Source organism: Telopea speciosissima, chromosome 5, assembly GCF_018873765.1.
Source record: "Telopea speciosissima isolate NSW1024214 ecotype Mountain lineage chromosome 5, Tspe_v1, whole genome shotgun sequence".
NCBI classification, from domain to species: Eukaryota; Viridiplantae; Streptophyta; class Magnoliopsida; order Proteales; family Proteaceae; genus Telopea; species Telopea speciosissima.
Genome location: NC_057920.1, coordinates 19229567 through 19251051, shown reverse-complemented (window position 1 = coordinate 19251051; position 21485 = coordinate 19229567). Strand labels below are relative to the sequence as shown.

The 21485-nt window shown below is 41.5% G+C and overlaps 1 protein-coding gene across 2 annotated transcripts in view; it reads right to left on the bottom strand.

Moving 5' to 3' along the window:
* Positions 1–10351: 10351 nt before the first annotated feature.
* LOC122661282 overlaps positions 10352–21485 on the bottom strand; it is a 32011-nt gene continuing 20877 nt past the window's right edge. The window contains exon 7 of one of the 2 annotated variants that reach the window (XM_043856638.1): positions 10352–10513. In XM_043856638.1, the coding sequence (XP_043712573.1) occupies positions 10436–10513 (78 nt within the window). In that variant the 3' untranslated portion in view covers positions 10352–10435. Of the gene's footprint in view, positions 10514–10658; positions 10805–21485 lie in introns of those variants that run through there. The other variant, XM_043856637.1, reaches the window with a different exon arrangement.

Here is a 21485-nt window from a genome sequence, read left to right as displayed (position 1 = left end):
GGCCGAGTTGACTCAAGGGCCAAAGTCAGTGCTGGAGTACTAGCAGAAATTTGAAGAGCTATTTTTCTTTGCTCCCCCACATCTGAACAATGATGAGGCAAAATCATAGAAGTTTGAAGATGGTTTGAGGCCACAGATTGCCTCTATTATGTCCACCAGAGTGAATCAAGGGTATTCTGAGACTGTGCAGATGGCCAAGAAGATTGAGGATAAGCAGAAGGATGTTTTCCATGTGAGTCAGGCGTCCGACAAGAAAGCAGCACCCTTCTTTGATAGAGGATTCAGCAAGTTCACAAGATCTTCTGGACCTAGTGCAGCTCCAGCTTTGCCTCAGAGAAGCGAGTCTAAGTCATCAGTGTCCAGGCCCGTGTATGCTAACCCCAGTACCAAGGTGACTGATGCAGCAACTCCAATAACCACTGCAGAATTTAAATGCTATACCTGTGGTCAGATGGGTCATACCTCCAAGACTTGCTGCCACAGGAGGCATGTACTTCCTGCTCGCCAGCCAGCCAGTAAGCCTCAAGGCCGAGTATACTCTGTGACTACAAGTGAGGCTTAGGCTAACTAGGCTGTGGTTACTGGTATCATTCTGAACTTGTACATTCCTTGTATTTTCATTAAATGATATCATGCATACATAATCATCAAGTCATGGCATATAGGTACCATTCTCATCTGTTCTACACTTGCATACACCTTGTTTGATATGGGAGCGACGCATTCCTTTGTGTCTCTGTCATTTGCTAAGAGGACTGGTGTGTCATCAAAGTGTTTGACAAAGGGTCTAGCAGTTAGCACACCTACTGGGGCAAGGATAGATTTGAACACACTATATGAGCCCTGTGCTGTAAGGATTGCTGGTAGAGACATGAATGCTCATCTGATCTAGCTCGATATGACTGACTTTGATGTTATATTGGGAATGGATTGGTTGGCAGCATACAAGGCCAATGTGTTATGTGCTGAGAGGAAGATTGTATTCCAGCCTAGAGGCGAGAAGGGATTCATCTTTGTGGGTAACAAGAAGAAGAAACCCAGGAAGATGGTGATTTCAGCCTTAAATATGAAGAAGATGTTAGACAAAGGATGCCAGGGATACCTTATGTCTGTTATGGACACTAGGACACATGTTAGGCCTATGTCAGAGATTCCTATTATTGGGAGAATGAGTTTGTGATTGATCTAATACCTGAAGCGACGCCTGTATCTAAAGCACCTTATAGAATGGCATCGAGTGAATTGAAAGAATTACAGGCTCAGCTTCAAGACATGTTGAAGAAAAGATTTATAAGATCGAGTATCTCACCTTGGGGTGCTCCAGTGTTGTTTGTGAAAAAGGACGGTTCCATGCGGATGTGCATTAATTACAGAGAGCTGAAAAAGTTGACAATCAAGAATAAATATCCTTTGCCAAGGATTGATGATCTCTTTGATCAGCTTCAAGGTGCCCAAGTCTTTTCAAAGATTGATCTCAGATCAGGGTACCATCAGCTTCGAATCAAGGAAGCTGATGTTAGTAAGACAACCTTCAGGACTCGATATGGACACTATGAGTTCCTGGTAATGTCTTTTGGCCTTACTAATGCCCCAACAACCTTTATGGCTTTAATGAACAGAGTCTTCCATGATGTCTTGGACAAGTTTGTGATAGTCTTCATTGATGACATCTTGGTTTACTCCAAGAATGAAGAAGAGCATGCTCAACACTTGAGGTTTGTTCTACAAAGACTAAGAGAGAAGCAACTTTATGCAAAATTCAGCAAGTGTGAATTTTGGTTGCCTCAAGTTGGGTTCTTAGGCCATGTAATATCAGTCAAAGGGATTGAAGTAGACCCAGGGAAGGTTAAAGCTGTAGTGAATTGAGAGAATCTCAAGACTGTGACAGAGATAAGGAGTTTTCTGGGGTTAACTGTATTCTACAGAAGGTTCATAGAAAACTTCTCGACGGTAGCTATGCCCATAACACAGCTTACTAAAAAGGGTGCCAAATTTAAGTGGATTGAAGACTATGAAAATAGTTTTCAATAATTGAAGAAAAGGTTGGTAACAGCCCTAGTTCTTGTCCTTCCTGAAGGAACTGAGGGAGTGGTTGTGTATACAGATGCCTCCAAGACAGGGCTGGGTTGTGTGTTGATGCAGCATGGGAAGGTTATTGCCTATGGTTCTAGACAGTTAAAGGACCATGAGAAGAACTACCCTACCCATAACCTGGAACTGATAGCAGTTGTCTTTGCATTGAAGACGTGGATGCATTATCTGTATGGTGAGAAGATTGAGATCTTCACAGATCATAAAAGTCTGAAATACTTCTTCACTCAGAAGGAGTTAAATATGAGGCAGAGAAGGTGGCTTGAACTCATTAATGATTATGAATTTGATATTCTATACCATCCAGGGAAAGCCAATGTTGTGGCTGATGCACTCAGCAGGAAGTCCTTTGATTAGGCAACAGGCAGAATAGTGATAAATAATGATATTTTGAAGGACTTAAGTGCATTGAATGTGGAGCTTATATTTGGGGAGACTGAAGAATTACTATCAGTGTTGATGGTGCAGCCATCACTGCGGGCCCAGATCATTGCATCCCAGTCTTCTGATATAGAGTTCCAAGACATTGTAAGAAGTATTCGGGCTGGGACACAGAAAGATATAGATTTCATAGTGACAACTGATGGAGTTCTGATGTTCAGAGACAGACTGTGTGTACCTATTGATAATTACTTAAAGAGCCTAATTTTACAAGAAGCTCATCAATCTCCTTACTCTGTGCATCCAGGTAGTACAAAAATGTACCGAGACTTGAAGATGGTGCAGCCATCACTGTGGACCCAGATCATTGCAGCCCAATCTTCTGATATAGAGTTCCAAGACATTGTAAAAAGTATTCAGGCTGGGACACAGAAAGATACAGATTTCACAGTGACAGTTGATGGAGTTCTGATGTTCAGAGACAGACTGTGTGTACCTACTGATAATTACTTAAAGAGTCTGATTTTACAAGAAGCTCATCAATCTCCTTACTCTGTGCATCCAGGTAGTACAAAAATGTACCAAGACTTGAAACAGTACTTGTGGTGGCGTGAAATGAAATGTGATGTGGCAGTTTATATTTCCAAATGCTCTACTTGTCAGCAAGTAAAGGCTGTCAGACACCGACCACAGGGACTTCTACAACCCCTTGTTATTCCAAAGTGAAAATGGGAGAACATCACTATGGACTTTGTCACTGGCCTTCCTCGCACTAGGAAGGGAATGGATACAATATGGGTAATTGTAGACAGATTGACCAAAACAGCCCATTTTATCCCAATAAAGATTACCTACTTCATGGATCAACTGGCCAAGTTGTATGTGGATAACATTATTAGATTACATGGACTACCAGTGAACATTGTGTCTGACAGAGACCCCAGGTTTACTTCTAGGTTCTGAAAGAGTCTACAGAAAGCTATGGGTACTGAGTTGAGCCATAGTTCAGCACATCATCCTGAGACAGATGGACAGTCAGAGAGGACAATTCAGACCTTTGAAGATATGCTCAGGGCATGTGTACTTGAGATGACTGGCAGCTGGGATGAACATCTATCCCTGATAGAGTTTGCTTATAATAACAGCTACCACACATCTATTGAGATGACCCCATTCAAGGCCCTGTATGGCAAGACATGTCGTACTCCACTATACTGGGATGAAGTTGGAGAGCGACGTATATTGGGCCCTGAATTGATCCAGAAGACCTGTGAGAAGGTTGATCTGATAAGAGAGAAGATTAAGGTTGCACAGTCCAGGCAGAAGAGCTATGCAAATAGAAGAAGGCAGCATATACAGTTCAAGGTTGGTGAAAAAGCATTCTTGAAGGTGTCCCCAATTAAAGGTGTTGTGAGGTTTGGGAAGAGAGGGAAGTTGAATCCCAGATACATTGGTCCATATGAGATTATAGCCAGAGTTGGTGCAGTGGCCTATCAGCTCGCACTGCCCCCATCACTTGCCGGTGTATATGATGTATTCTATGTCTCTATGCTGAGACAATACATCCCTAATTCGACACATCTACTACCTCAGCAACCAGCTGAACTTATTGTTGATCTGACCTATGAAGAGGTGCCCGAAGAGATTGTTGATACAAAGGAGGATAACCTGAGGAATCTAACCATCTCTTTTGTTAAAGTCAGGTGAAGTAATCACTCTGCAGCTGAAGCATCTTGGGAAAGAGAAGACTTAATGAAAGAAAGATACCCTTATCTCTTAAATCTCCCAGGTACGTCAATTTCAAGGACGAAATTCTAATAAGGAGGGTGGAGTGTGAAAACCGCAATAAATTTAAACTTTGGAACTTGTGTGATTTCAGGTTCCAGTTCTGTGGCCATGGTTGCTTCGATGCTATGGGCTGCATTTGTCGAGGACACAGATCAATCCCTCGACACACCTATGGAGGATTCCAGGGAGTCTTCCCAACCTGCCCTTCTGGAGTTAGAGAACCCCGATGGAACCCCGCACCTAAGTTACTTGTGTCAGATCTGCTGGCTAGATAGCATGCAGAACCTCTCTCAAATTAAAGCCATTGTAAGTATGAAATTACTTGTATTTTATAATGTATTGTATGACCAATTAGAGTTTATAGGGGTAGTTTAGTAAATTACCTCCGTGGGACCCATATCCCCAATGGGGAATCCTATTTCCAGTAGTTACCCGTACCCGGATTACCCCTGATGTCATATGACATCATTCTATAATTAGAAGAACCTAATTAACAACTAATTCTAGATAAAATCAGATTTAAGAATTAATTTATAAAAACAGATTTTATTTACTAAAACAAACAGCCCTTAGTCATACACTACTATATATATATATATATATACCATAATTAGTTTTAGGAATTTAATTCACAAAACAGATTTTTGTATTACAAGGCAAACATGCCTTAATTAAACCACTATACATATCTAAGTGATTTGTACTATTCATAAATCCTAAGACATATGAAACGATTCAGCCTTAGAGAAGAAAAATAGAAGAGAGTAGAAGAGAGGAGAAGGAGTAGAAGAAGGGAAGAGAAGGCTGTAGACTTGAGGCTGATTCTCTCCACCTGAAATTGAAGCTTGGGAGTCCAATTGGTAACCTGACTGCTTAATTCAAGGCTGCTGTCTACTGATTTCAGGTAAGCCATAAAAACCCTTGTTGTTCCCATCTTCTCTTTCTCTAAACTCAAGCCTAGACTATGCCTAAACTGAAATTTGCCATTAAAGCTTAGGAATCAAGCTTTATTAACCAAATTATGCTTAATTTAACCTTGTTTTGAACCAATTAATGGTTCAGATATGGCTGTGACCTAAAATCCCCATCTTAGGAACCCAATTCTTGGCTGAATTGTCTAATTCATGAACCTTAAATGGGTAATTGAAATTAATTAACAAAAAAATTCCCAAATTGAAACCAAATTCTGAAATTGATCCCCAAATTGAATGGACCCACCTTAGATTAGGGTTGGAACATGAAATTGGGGCTATGCATGCTAAGATCTGGGGGTTACAAGCAAAACCCCCAATTCTGCCCCTTCAATCGGATGCAGATGCAGGTTTTGAACCGGTCGATCGGTTGGTCTGACCCCTGAATCCGGTTCAATCATTTTGGACCAAATTGCCCCTTGTACCTTGGTTTGACCTTAGCCTATCTCTTGACCCTAATAATTGATGTTTGCCATTGTTTTAGGACTACTTTTGGCCTGTTCTTCACTGTTCTTGCCTGATTACTGGAGTATTATTACCTAGGCTAGTCAAACACATCTCGTAAGGGAATTTGACTTGATTTATGTGTGTTTATTGTCTTAATTACTACTTGTTCAGTATGCCATGTCATGCATCATTACTACTGCTCAGATCATGTAGTTTTCTAGCTTTAAATTCTTTGCACTAGACTGCATGTGAATTAGGTTGCATTGGCATACTGCATTGCATTGATATTACTTGATATTGTACAATTGATGATAATGATGCACTGTTTACTTTACAATTGATCTATACATACATGTGCCATCATGACTAGACTGCATTGGGTTAGGATACTTCATTACCCTGTACTATGTCCCTTACCAATAGGGGAAGAAGTGTTGGATAACCCGTGATAGGTCCGAAGGGTAAATTCCGGAATGCCATTCACTGTCCCATGTTAGCGTGTGTACTCCGCTGTGGGAACAAACAATAGGGTTAGTCACTAGGGGTCCGTTAGCGTCAGATGTATGATGCCTGAGCTGCCAGGTCTCCACCGTAGTAGAATGCTTTCGCTCGGGTGACCGACGTCTGGTTATGTGTTTTTGGGACCGAGGCTAGTATTCTATTACAGTAGTACTTATACCTCATACGACTTAGTATACATGTTAGGAGCATGCTTACTTAGAACATTCATCATGGATTGTTGTGTTATGTTTGAATGCATTTCCTTACTAGGCTCAATGGAGCTCACCCCCGTGGATCTTCATATTTTTCAGGTGATATTGCTGTTTCTGGTGCTTCTGTGGGAGTCGCTTCTACATAGGATTCTCCTTCAGCTTATGGAGTTGACACTCCTCTGGTGGTGGAGCACGATGCTTCGTGCTCGTGCGATGATTGGGCTTTCTCATGAGTGACTTCTAGATCAGGATTCTTCCCCTCTTTTTGTTATACACTTTTGTATAGTTTATGTGAATAAGTCTTTTGATTACTTTACTGCTTTTGGAACAAACACTGTAACTCAGTTCTTTTATATATATATATATATATATATCACAGTTTATCTTTAGTCTTCTTTTATTACGGCCTTATTTATGTATTTAATTGCTTCCGCTGCATTTAATTCTGTATTTGTGGATATGATTGCGAATAGAGTACAGCACTTGCGATCCTGGTGGGTTGATTGGATGTGAGAGACATCCAGTCACACTTGGCCCTTATAAACCGAGCCGGGGTGTGACAATAATAGTGTAAGAACAAATATAATAAGAGATAAAGCAAGAGACAGAGACAATGAGAGGCACAAACAATTTAGAGTGGTTCAGATTCATCAATCCTACATTCACTAACCAGACCACACATTCCAAGTATTTCTACTCTCAAGGATCCCTTTTCAAATGGCAAGAATCAAGCCTTACACCTCCAATCACAGTCCTTTGGATTGAGCACCTGGATCATACAAATCAAGGATTAACTTACCCGGGTCACACAAACCAAGGATATTCACTTGAGTTACATTGACTAAGGATTTCTACCCAGATCACACAAATCAAAGATTTCCTTCTCCAATTGCAAAACACATCCGCAAGTATGTACACAAAGTACAAACAGAGCTACACAAGCTTACACAACAATAAGACTTCTTACAAGCCAGAAACTATACCAATTAAGATCAATGATTCTCACAAGAATGCCTTAGCCTTTTCTCAACATGATATTATCGTGATTGTCTTTTTCTTATTAGGAATTCTCATGATTCAAGCTTTTATATAGGATACAAACTGTTGGAATTTTTCAAAATATTGGTGTGGGACTTTTAGTCCCACATCGGCTAGGAAAGAAAAGTTCATTGGGTTTATATGTGTTTGTGGTTATTATTATCACATGTTATGCTTAGAAGAGATTGTACGGTGCACTTGCGAGAGAGGACGGTGACCGTCCAAGCACGTACGCGTGCGCGTGCGTGAGGCGCAATGTGGCGCCTTAATCTTTTCAGGATCGATGGTGTCTGATCAAATGGTGCTTAAGATCGATCTGACCATTGAATTGGTGGCTGATCAAAGGGGGGGGTGCAACCTTTGGTTCTACGTTGAGCCCAATGGTCGCAGCCCATACGTACAGCCTTGAGAGCCCAGCCCAATAGTCATGACCCATCAGATCAATGCATATGAGCCAATGGGTGTAACTCATCCAAACAGTGTCATGGGCCTATATAAAGCCCACGATTTCAGTCAGTCAACAAATAACAATTCTCATAGCTTCAAGGTGATTACTGTCTCTGCAAAACAGTAGTCAAGTCCAGCCTGATTTATCTTGGGAGGCAGGTTTGCTGCAACCCTTTGTAGGAATAGGAGGGTGCAAATCTTGTCTTAAGGACGAACGACCTCGTTCGACTCGGGGCCTATATAAAGCTCACGATTTCGATCAGTCAACAAATAACAATTCTCATAGCTTCAAGGTGATTCTTGTCTCCGCAAAAACAGGTTTGTCAAGTCCAGACCTAATTTATCTTGGGAGGCGGGTTTGCTGCAACCCTTTGTAGGAATAGGAGGGTGCAAATCTGTCTTAAGGACGAACGACCTTGTTCGACTCGAGCCATTTTTCCGTCCTCTCCTTTTTTGTATCAAATTTCTAACACAAACTAGCCTTTAGAGTCAAGCATGGTTTTACTCAAAGATAAGAAACAAGGTTTGTAATGTTGGTATTGGCTGGATCAGATTGGATCGGGATCACCCAAACTCGGACAAATATGACACTTTTGACCCTGTTTTTTGTAAAAAATCTGATTTTTTACCTTTTACCCTTGTTCGCATTGTGGATCGGATCATGTATCGGGATTTGTGGTATGCCCTATATCCGACAAATATTTCATCTTGATATATTCTTTAACTTGATCTTCAAAGTTAAATCAATCTTTCTTGTCACGAAAGTCTGTAGTTTCATCACGGAAGTCCATCAACAATAGATCTTCTCCAATCAATATACGTATTTCTTCCATCAACGGTTCTACTTCATGTATTTGGGCCTCATCATTCTCTTAGCACTTAAACAAACATGTTAGAATACCCAAATACACTTCACACAAGGTTTTCACATTCAAAACACAATTATTTTGGAACCTTCGAGGTTGATCAATAGATTTTGTTTCACCCAGGCCATTCAACAGAGGCTCGAAATGTTTGACAGATATAGGGCATACCACAAATGGCAGAAGCAATCAGTGAGGCAATGCATTTGGCTTCATGGATATTGTTTTCAATGTCAGGGGTTTTGTCATATGATGCCTGATTGCATATCAAAAGAAAATCCAAGAGACTTGAGTAGTAGGAACCCTCCTCTCCCTTGAGGGAACACATTGTTAGATGCTTTAAATATCATGGTTTGGGGCATTTTGCCAAGAAATGCAACAATGTGCCTTTATTTGATCATCTTTAAAGAAATCACCAAGTCTATGGAACGACGAAGAGCACACAGGTTTCATAGAGGCAAGTTGAGGGAGAACTAAAGAGGCAGCCCATGAAATAGAAATCATAGTCCAAGAAACATAGTTTACAGCCTATAGAGGAGCAGTCTTATCTTGCATTGTGTGGCAAAAGTAACAGTTGACAAGGCCAAGCAAAAGTCATAGGAAATAATGAGCAAGATTGGATAGAGACAACAATTTAGAAGGGCAGCAAATGAAGAAATTCCACCTACGGCAGCACTTGTGCGTGATAAGCAATACTGTGGTGGATATGGGGAGAAAAAGAATATATGTTGCATTTTGTTTCCATTTGATCATATAAGAAATTTTTTGTCACTCTGGTGTTGTTGTAAAGAGCAAAGATGGTTAACATCAGCAGTTCGTCTCAAGAGATGTTAAAAAAAACAAGGGAGGAGGGGGAGGGAGGGAATTGCATTGTGCGCAGGTTGATCATGACAAAGAAGAGTAGTAGGAGAGCCTTTTGTCACTAATATCAATTGGTAAGCATGTTCTATAGATAATGATTATATGTGTCAGAGAGCCTTATACAAAATCTTCTCCATCAATCAATATTTTTTCTATCACTCAAAACAACTGAATTTGATGGATGCCTGTGGAAGTTATTTGGCTTATTATATGATGCTTATCACTTAACTATTTGAACATGTCGACCAATTGTAGATGTTAACTATTTGACCATATTTTAAATTGAAAAAAGCACATTTTTTTATGGAGAAAATCAATATTTTTCCATTTTAAGGATTACTTGGTCCCTCCAAGGCTCTAGGATCCAAGTCACAGTCATGGTCATTACCAAAAAAAAAAAAGTCAGTCATGGTCCACCTCTAATCTGGCCCCATTGAATAACTCCACAATTACCCACACACAAAAAGGGCAAAAAAAAAAACCCATAAGGAAACAGGAAAACAGACCTCCAGACATGAACCCAATAATTTTTAACCATCTGGCACATGCCCACGTTCAGGTTTTCAATAGGTTTCAGAACAGGTCAGCTTCCTCACAAGTTCCTTTCAAGTAACCCTTGTGTATTTACTGTGCACTTGTTTGAAGCTTCTGTGTTCAAGCCAATACAGGAAAAAAAAATGGCATTGATCTACTTGGGAAATTTTCATTCAGCATTCAGAGGTGCAGCCCTAAAGCCCAGATATTACCTTGTGAGAGAAATGGAAAAAATCCCAATAAATCATAATATCCACATTATAATGATTCTAAAATAACTGATTACATCCATCAATGAGATTTAGTAGGTTTTACTAATCAAAACTCCCCCAAGTGGTGTGAGACTGAACTTCAAAGGTCTCTGCACCCGGACCAGAACCTATGTTACAACTTACAAAAATGCCAGTAAAATAAATCAACATGAACTTAAGACTAGAAAAATACCCCAGAACAGCTTTTACTTTTCAGAGCTGGATCCAGGGTGTGGGTGTTGGGGTTTACATGACAACAGGATTTGGGGCTAGCCCAGTGAGCCAACCTCCTCCTGGTGCAAACCTTGTCATGAGCTAGTAATACCAGAGATCCAAGGAACAATTACTGGTGCAGTTGAATGAGAATCTCTGTAAGATTCCAAGTACTTGTCTTTGAAGTTCAATCGAGGTTTCTCTGCCTGTATTTGACAATGAGAAAGTGTAATTGATTAGGGTAAACCTAAGGAGAAATTCAAAGACGATAGGCATCCATGATGAGATGAAAGAGCTTAAAACTATAAAAATGCTTATTTGCAACATATGATACACTGGACAACAAGAACAAAATAGCTTAAAACATTAAATGGGATTTGCAACTTATCATAGACTAAACAACACGAAAAAAGAGCTTAAAACATTACATTGGCTTATCGCAACCTATCATAGACAGTGGTTACTTCAATGTCTTTCCATAAATTGGAATATTAGGATAATATGCATGCAGTAGGACAGAACCTATGGAGACAATAAGGGGATGCCTAGAATACATAGAATACATTCTACTAAAAAATCAGATAGGATTTTCCAAGTTGTGATGCCATCCTTTGGCCAGTGTATGACAAAGTCTAAGGCCTCTTGTAGGGGTGTGAATCAGTTGGTTCGGTCTGGTTTCGGTTGGGCTGAATAGGGTTTAGGCATGTAGTGGGCCAAATTGGAGAGAAACCACTAAGATGAAGTTCTGTTTCAGTCCGGTTCGGTTTTCTATCGGTCTTCCTCAACGGGTTCTTATCGATCTGCTATCAGTTTATTTCCGGTTTGGTTTTCCATACACAAACACACACACACACACACATATAGATAGATAGATATAATACACTTAATAATAATAATTGAATTTTTTTTGGGGGCAGGGGTTTTCATCATCAGTTTTTCGGGTTTGGTTTGGTTTTTGGTTCCTACCAGTTTCTAAAAAACCCATACTGAAGCCAAATGGTTAAGAATTTGATTCACTTCTATTTTTTCCAGTTGGTATGACCGGTTTGGGCTGGAAATTAACACCCCACCTCTTTGGTATGATTTCCATTTCGATTTCAGGGGGTGATTTCTATTTCAGAATCTGTTTCGTATGATTTTCACACTCTATTCCTGATAAAATAGAAATCTTGAAAAACCCGAGGAGCTATTTCAATTTCACAGACAAATCAATTCAGGCTATTACGCGCTGGAGTTTGATGAGCATGTGTTCACAACGGCTCAATTTGAGGATAAAAAAGTAAATTTGTTTAAAACTCAAATAAAACCCCTGCAATTCTCTCTCCTCCCTCAGTAGTGGCCACCGCAGACCCCCCTCTCCCCGGCGACGCCTCCCTCCTGCAGTGGTTTTGGACTGAGAATGGAGGGTTTTTTTTTGGTCAAGTTGGTGGTTTTCAAGTGGGTTTTGCACAGTTAGTGGTTTTTTTAAGGCAGAACTTTGAGGGGTTCTGTTCCAATTTGAAGGTTCACAGCTGCTTGGGAGTGTTTCAGAAGCAGCACACTTTTGTGCTAGATTGCTGGGTTTTTGTTGCATTGGTAGATTTGGGTGGTTTTGGCCTGCCATCGGTGGATTATGATGTGGGTGCTCAGAAGTCGGAGTGTTTCGGCAAAAGAGGCCATGAATTATTTTAATTTCTAGAGATGAAGTTGCATTTGCACAGTTTATCACGTTTTGCAGTTCTAAATTTGGGAGTTGTTGGTTGGTCTGGCTGGAATCTCTTTGGATGATTTTGGGTCTGGTTCTGTTGCTTTATCAAGTAGTTTAAGTCTCTCTGTAGTGGCTGCTTCAAGGAGTAAAATAAGCTCAGTGGATTTGTGTTTCCAAAGGTGAAAATGCTCTTGCGTTGCAGGGTTCTTGGGGATTGTAATTAAGAACCTAGATGCGGGATGGGTTAGAGCTTTCCTATTTTTTGTTTGGGGCAGTTCATGGTTTACTTTGCCCTGAACTGAGGTGGCAACTAAGGTGATTTTCAGTGTTCCTATGCAAAGGAATAACAAAACTTGAGACGAATTGAAAGGGAAACAATCCGAATCAAAAGATCAAGGAGAAGAGGTCTCTGCGTCGAAAATCAGTGGTCCTATGCAAAGGAAGAAGAGCATAAAAAAAGAATCTATCCTCAAAAGTGATCTACAAAACAGATTTCTTGTTCTTGAAATTATTTTTAATTGATGCAACAAAACAATTTCAATTTCTTGGCTAAAAAACTATTGATGCAGTTCAAGGAAGAGTACTGTTTATGAAATACTGTTCACATGGGACTGTTCACGTGGTATTGTTCACGAAGATCTTTTGTGGGCCGATATGAACAACTAGCATGGTTTGAGAGATGCTGCCAATATTTAGGGATATTATATCTTAGTTTCAATTTGAGTAGTTACTATTTTCTTGTATTCCTATTGAGTCAATAGCTAAAGTTCCATTTTCCTTGAGGGTAATCTTTCGCGTCACTATGCCTAGTGAAGCGGTTCACTTCACCAAGACTTTTTTACCCTTATCGATATTTTTGCTGAGTTAGAGTGGAGGGATATTTCTTGTAAAATCACCTTTAAAATAGTACTGTGCCAAATCCTCCCACTTCCTCTCCGACACTGGCTCTTCACTCCCCCATCCCCGCCCTACTGAATCGCCTTATCTCGGGCCTTCTCTACATGCTCAATCTCAATTGCCTTGGTAATGTAGTCCTAGGTTTGAAAAGTCAAACTAGGAGCCAATCAACCAGGATCTGCTATGAACAGGGTAGTTCGGCTAGGTCAAAATAGGTTGAAATTGTGAAATTAGGGTTAGGGTTTGATGGGACCTAGGGTTTGATTGTAGGGTTAGGTCAAGTTGATGTAGAGGAGTCTATCAGTGAAGGTTACGTTAAGTTTTAACAAGTCTAGGCCTTTTAATTAGAATCGGCAGCAAGGTTAGGGTTACGGTTTCAAGTTTTTGAAGAGAGGAAAAGATGGACTTTTAGGGTTTATGATGGTCAGATGAGGGAGCAACTTGGACCGAGTTTTCCCTATAATGAGAGGAGAATTCAATCAAAGTTTGGTGTGATTTGGCTGGCTGGTTTGGTCTGGCCAGAGTTTAGGTATTAGAAAAATTGGAAGCAGAAGGGGTAATCTTAGGGTTTGGGCTGTAAGAGGATTAGAAGAAGAATTGTTGGGGATGGGGATGATTCAAGCTTACTGTTGTTGCAGAATTTCCTTGGCAACAGCTTGTTTGATTGAGACACTTGAATAAAAATTGCATCTTTAACTAGAACTTGAAGGAGAACTTCAAAAGAACTATCCGGGCTTCACACCGCAAGGTATCGATTGGATCAAACACCAATCCCACCAACGAACCACCCGGGCTTCCCACCGCAAGGTGTCAATCAGATCAAACACCAATCCAACCAGCCTTGATCAAACACAAGACAAAAATCTTCAATGGAGAAGAAGGGCAGCAAAAAGCTTTTCATTAATCAAAATTCGTGTTCAATCCTTGGCTCCCCTTACAACCTTATATAAAAGAATCAAAAATAGACTTTTACATTAAAAAAGAAAGGCCTAACTCAATCCTTAACCTATTAGGTAACTTAAACTGACTAGAAAACTGAAATACTGAAGGAAATAGACTCAAAACATGGCTGGACGTATAGAGTCCTAATCCAGCCCAACTTAAATAGTCACAGGACCACTTAAGTTATCACATGACCAATTAACCAAGTCTCATGAACACTTAAGTGATCACATGACCACTACAATAACAACAACCATAACCTTATCCCAACTAAATGGGGTCGGCTACATGGATCCGATAGAGGCTATGATAGTAATAGAAATAAGAGAAATAAAAAGAAGTATAAAGGAGTAAAAGGAAGTAAAAAAGAAAATAAGTAAAGGAACAAGTCAAACCAGCATCCTAGGAATATCTCCCTACAAGGGGTCAGCTACACGGGTCCTTGTCCAACAAACAACTCTATCTGCGATCATACTAGGATCGGGCCCTACCACATGCACATCCTTTCTTACCACTTCTCTAATAGTCATTTTAGGCCTGCCCCTACCACCTGTTTTAGCTCTGTCAAACTGAATCTGGTCACTCTTCCTTACCGGTGCATCCATGGGTCTCTGTTGGACATGACCATACCACCTCAAAAGGCTCTCACAGAGCTTGTCTTGGATTGATGCAACTCCCAAATTGGTTCTAATACAATCATTCCTTACGCTATCTCTCCTAGTCTTGCCGCACATCCTCCTCAACATCCTCATCTGTGCTACACTCATCTTATCTATATTGCTCTTCTTAAGTGCCCAACATTCCGCCCCATATGTCGTAGTTGGTCTTATTACTGTCCTGTAGAATTTCCCCTTAAGCTTAAAAGCCATGCATTTGTCACATAACACTCCCGATGCACCTCTCCACTTCATCCATCCTACTTTAATTCTGTGGGAAACATCATCCTCTATATCACCCTCTTTGTTAATGGTTGACCCCAGGTATCCAAAACATTCACTTTGTGGTAGCTCTTACTCCTCAAGTTTCACCACTTCATCACCTCTCCTGGTTTGACTGAAGTTACATATCATATTCTGTCTTTATTCTGCTTAACTTAAAACCTCTTGATTCCAAGCTTGATCTCCATCACTCCAGCTTCACATTAATCTCTTCCACTGTCTCATCTATCAAAACAATATCATCAACGAATAGCATACACCAAGGAACCTCATCTTGGATATGCCTAGTTAAATCATCCATGGTGAGTGCAAACAAATAAGGGCTTAGAGCTGATCCTTGGTGTAACCCAATTGTAATTGGGAATTCACTACTTTGGTCCATATGCAACCTAATTACCCATATTTTAGGCCCCCATAAAAGTAGCCTATTACATAGAAACATAGAACTAAATCTCGCGAGAGATCTTGAACGAGATCTCGATTTTTCCAAGGCTCAAGACGAGATGGCATCCGAAACATAAAACTACAATAACTCAAGTGAAATCTCGAGTTCTCGGCGAGATCTCGAGATCTCGACCCAAACTCCTTTATATGAGTGCCAGATCTCGAGATCTTAGCGAGATCTCGGTGGGAAGTCTTGGTATACAGACACCTAAGTATGCAAAAATTGGTATACAGACACTTATTTATGCCAAAAACCAGGACAGACACTCATTTATGCCTAATATCTTAAGTAAATGAAAATACAAATACAAAAACATTACTTAAATGATATTAGGCATAAATAAGTATTTGTCTTGGTTTTTGGTACAAGTGTCTGTCCTAGTTTCCCACTAAGTGAAACTCCTATTTGGACTTTGTTTATGCAAAATCTGATAGTGCCATTGCGTTTAAATGGCCTAAAATAGGCTGAGTACCAAGTTTTAGACCCAAACTAAGCCTAAAACCCACCGAAACCAGGTTTCGAGTTAAAGAAAAAAAATGCACCAACTCGACCGAGATCTCGAGATATCTTGAGACAACTCGGTTTTTTCCCAAGGTCGAAACCTGTTCGAGTTCCGAGTTTTAGTTGTTTGCATAGAAAATCCATGGGATCAAAGGCCCAACATGTATATAACATTATAACCCAACCTTAGACTTATTCTTAATAAAACAAGCTTATTTTGATAATGAATCTGCATCACTTGGAGACCAGCATCTTTGGTCTTTTGGGATCAAATGATGGGGCATCAGGGGCCAGCATGGTCCCAGCCTTATACCTCCTAGACTTTTCACATTCCTCAAACCTATAACGCATGGCAGTGGGTACCACCACGGACAAGATTCTTTGCATTCTGATGTGGGTTCTCCCATTCGAGTTGATACTCTACAAGCCATCATCAATTGAGAAATCTTGTTGAGAATCGAGATGCCTCCACATGAAGCCGTTCAATCAATGCCACACACCAATGGGATCTACAGTCAGTGGGAGAAGGACCAGTGGGGGAGACGGGGAGAAGGTGAGTGAGACTACTGCTCCTATTCTCCTTCTCTTGTGGAAGCCATGTCGTGTTGTGTGTGAAGTAGACGGCAGGGCCTTGACCATGGCAGACAAGGGACGAACAAGTTTGAGCAAACCGATCCTAAAGAGCTGGCTCAAGTTGAAATTCAAGAAGGGTAGGAAACAGAGCGTCGTGGTGGTTGTCGACGCCTGTCGATCGAAGCGACAAGAAGTCAGTGTCCTTGGATTGAACTTCAAAGAGAAGAGATTGATAGGGGCTCAGTCGGCGAAGGACCAGTAGGGAGACGGAGAGAAGGTGGGTGAGACTGCTGCTCCTTCAGTGGGCGAAGGACAAGCAACAGGGAGAAGGATGATGAGGATTCCATGGAATAAGGGCACATAGCTGCTGTTGAATAATGTAAACCAGAATTTTCTTTCGAATTTCATACACTTGAGCATCATTCCCTACCTGTCCATAGGTCTCCTTGGCAGCACTCCATATGTGATGGGCAGTTTCCAATAACAGATAATTGCTGGAGAGGTCAGGCTGCATAGAGTGTATCAAATATGCCATAACCATAGCATCATTAGACAGCCATCGAGCAAGAAGAGGACCAGGTTCAGAGGGTGCAACAGAACTGCCAAGGAGATGTCCAGTAAGGCCACGGCCAGCAATAGTTAAGTAGAACAGGACCACATCAGATAATTTGTCCCATCAAGCTTAATAGCTGAAGCATAAGGAAGATATTCAGGCTTATTGTGTCCTTCAACATTAGAAGTAGCAGATGTAATATCAGACCCATCCATAGCAACCAAATATCAAAAACAATGCAGCAGCCGAGAGCCAAAAAAACCAGCAAAACCTGATCCATCTAGGCAGAATTCGATCCAAGGTTGGGAAAGCTGGACATCTGGAAAATCTTCAGTAGAAGGGAGCACCAACAGTGTCGAGTGAGCCTTGAAGTGGTGTGAATAAGATCTCCAAAGATCAGCCAAGCAAAGTAGAGAAAAAAAACCCAAAATTTGATAATGAGAATCGGCATCGTTCCCTGCTGACCTGTGTTTTGGGTCTTTTGCAACCCAAACACAACAACATTGCGTGAAGTGGAGTTAGGGAGCTGACGCCTTCTGTTACTAAGGAAGTGGGCAAAACCACATTGGAAAAGGCCATCAGGGAGGGCTGCGAAGCTTGACTTGTATGAGCAATGAGTTTTAAAAGTAGTTTCATGTCCTGTTCATCTCGGTTCTACGCCCCAGTCAGAATGCGCTCTTCAACTCGGACAGGAGGGAAGGATCATTGGCCGGGCACTGCTATTAATCCCACATCCGCTAGATTGAGGATAAGCTTTACGTAGCCGAGTATTACCGGCTGATCTTCCAGTCCTGCCATCAGTGAAGTAACGGTTACTGGGAAAGAGCTGGTCGGCATCATGAGAAGCCGCGTTCCCACCAATCATGGTAAGATGTGACGTTCTGGACCGGGCATGAGAGGATGCGGCGAAGGCATGTAGCGACATACGTAGGGAATGGAAGCACCTTAGTCGGGGGATAAGAGTCCCATCCCTTACCGCTCCGTGGGGGTGCTACGAGCCTCGCTTTCCATGCTGCTCCCCCTGCCAGTGCTATGGCTCCCTCTCCCGCCGCTGATTCGAATGCTGCCATCTCAATTGCTGGGACCGGCACTCAAACCAGCATGGGAGAAACAAAGAATGATCAGAGAGAAAGAACATTCCAATTCGATTCCTAGAGGCTTATTTAAATACTAAAAATTCTGTGAGAACTATGCGACTCAGCTTCTAGAGACTTGCGAAGGGGAACTGGCTGTACTACTGCCCAAACAACAATCGGGCTCTATCCGATTTGAAGCACCGGAACGGTTTTGGGCGGGGATAATAAAAAACCTTTTTTTATTCTAACCAATGATCCAAAGACAGAAAGCCTTACTAGTAAAGCGGCTAGTGAGTTCTGTGGCTCTTTCTTCTTAGAATAATGACCCGATTTGAGCTACTTGTGGACTATCTGTTGTAAGTTGATACCAATGGGGTTTTCAACAAGTAAAGATGAACCATCTTCCATTCTAGAACAAATGGTAAAAGCTGTCCTCTTTAATCTTTGCAGGCAGCAGCATGGAATAAAACCTGAAAGGAGATCGATAATGGGTATGGGCTTCAAATAACTTGCAATATCTGTGATAGTTGCTGTCCAATACTGCTATGGTGGATCTCCAATAGGGAAAATCAGCTTCCAATAGTAAAAAGAGCTCAATCTTCAAGAAGGAGAGAATTCCAAAAAATCGCAAAGACACAGGACAGCAGCTATTGAACTTGATATGTGATTAAACCATCTGTTGAAGAGGTGAGATTGAGGGCAGCATCTAGATCATATGATCACCTCATTAGTGCTGCCCTAGTGAGGAAAGAGAACCAAGGAAGAGAAAAAGAGAAGATCGAGTGGAAGAGGGTGGAAGAGGAAAAACGATGGAGGGGATGGGGTTTTGAAAACCTAGATCAGAGAAGTTGGCTCTGATGCCATGTTAACAAAACAGAAAATTGGGAGAATGCTTGAATGATCGATTTGATCAAGCAAACCTTATATTAATAGCATTAAGAATTACATCCTAATGACCAAAACACCCCTAGCTTAGCCGACTTAGCTAGGCAATACACAAAACACATAATAAAACCCCAAAAAGACCAGAATACCCCCACGGTATTCTGGTTAACATTATTCAACAGCTGCCATATTTAAGAAGAGAAGGTTGGGAAGAAGAGTCCGTTAGTAAGGGGAGTTACAGAGGGGCCTGGGTTGGGCTTGGGGTTGGGTTACATAGCGGGGGTGAGTGAGAAAAGGGGGCAGCGTTTGGTTGCAAGGGGTGGGGGGAGGAAAATGTAGGCAAGGAAGGGGGCAGAGGCAAGGTGGTGGTAGGGGGAAGAGGGCAGGGAGATCCAAGGGGCAGGTGAGATGCAGAAGGCGGGTGCGCATGACAGAGAAGGGGGCGGTGGCTAAAATTTAGATAAAAGAGAGACGCAAGTTCTCCCTGGATAGATAAAAGTTCTCCCTGGGTAGATAAAAATATTGTCAAGTAAACTACTTCACTCTTCATAGTGACATGTAGGAGGACACTTTCCTTAAAGTTTCTATTCTGATGTTAGTTACTATTTTTTAATTAGTTTGGCAGCAAAGCATACTCCCCACGATTTTGGGAGTTGCTAATTCTATATTGATAACTATGGAGTTTATAAATAAAGACATTGGACTTCTATTTCCCACAATTTGGTTGACACAATTTATGCTCTTTTGAATATGGTGAGCTGTGGTGAATCAGTCACATCAATGGTGGTGAAGCCATGGGAGGGGGGGATGATGCCCAACCACAGGCCTAGGTGGTGATACCTACGGTCATATCCCCTTATCGTTTATCTTCTTCTTCTTCTATTTCATTCATCCCTGTCCTGCGATACTCCAGCATACCCGCTTCATTGTCGTGGTTCAGATCTAGGTAACATCAGTACTGATTTGTTGTTTATTTAATTAAATGTGTAAGAACCGTAGGGGTATTCTGGACACTTTCTTGTTTCTATTATTATTTTTTTTTCCCGAATATTATCTGGGACGCGGGTCAGCCGCTGAGATTTTATTAATAATAAAAAATAATAAAGAATACAAGGGGGGGACATTCCAACTTACCCCAACCCGAACAGCTAAACTCTTAGGATCTCTCAAACCAAACCTTGCTAACCCATACACAGGAAAAATATCAAAATTGCACTACTTTCTAAGGATCGGCAGACGTATCATGTCCTCCTTAAGAATCTCTTTCAGAGTTCCCAAAGGCAAATTAGCAGGCTGGAAATTGGTTGAAGACCCAGAGTCACAGGCCAAATTAGCCAACCAATCAGCAGCCCTATTGCTCTCACGACACGCGAAAGACACTGAGACCCTTGAAGAAGCAACAAGAACCAGAACCTACTGAAACCAATACCGCCCCTTCCACAGGTTACACCTCCTTTTGTTAACCATCCTGACAATGGAGGCAGAGTCAGAGTTAACCACCACATCAGCAAACCCAAGCTCCTGGCACAAGGATAAGCCATCCCTAAGAGCTTTCAGTTCAGCAATGGAATTTGTGCAAAGCCCATAACAATTAGAGAATGCTGCCAAAACCATTCCATTCAAATCTCTGATGATACCTCCTCCCCCCCCCCCCCAAGCCCTGGGTTACCTCGACAAGCACCGTCCACATTAAGTTTAACAGAGGCAAAAGGGGGACACCAATAGACAGGGAGGGGACGTTTCAGCTTGGGTATCGGAGCCAAGAGACCAAAACACTGCAGAATCAACAATCTCTGGCAGATCCCTGTCTACCAACCTTCGTAGGTAACGAAAGATCTTTCACCCAGGTTTTAATGCACTGAATGATGAAGCTAGCAGAACACCTTTTTTCCCCATGTCTTCTATTGTTTCTTTCCTTCTAGAGTTCCCAAACAATCAGAGCTGGAAGAATTCCTGTGATAAAAGCACTGTGACAGTGGCAGCCCGCCAATCCCTACCAGAGAGATATGCGATTCCTGACATCCTGGTAGGGAGGAGCTTCTATGTCAAAAATACGAAGTAACCCCAGACTTTGGATGCCGTCCAACCTGAAACTAGATAGTGGTCCGTCGTTTCCCTCCTGGGGCTTCCACAACAAACACATTTAGATGCCAAGGGAATGCCCACCGCCATTAAAGAATCATCAGTTGGAATCTTTCCATTCATGAGCTGCCATGAAAAGAAACCCACTTTCACTGGGAGGGTAGAGTTCCAGAGCCACTTGGCATAGGGAACAACAGGGGAAGCACTCCTCACTTCGTTCCAAACAGCTTTAGTAGTAAAACAACCATCACTTGTAGGGGTCCAAACCAGAACATCCTCCCTATCAGTAATGGCAAATTTACCTGAAG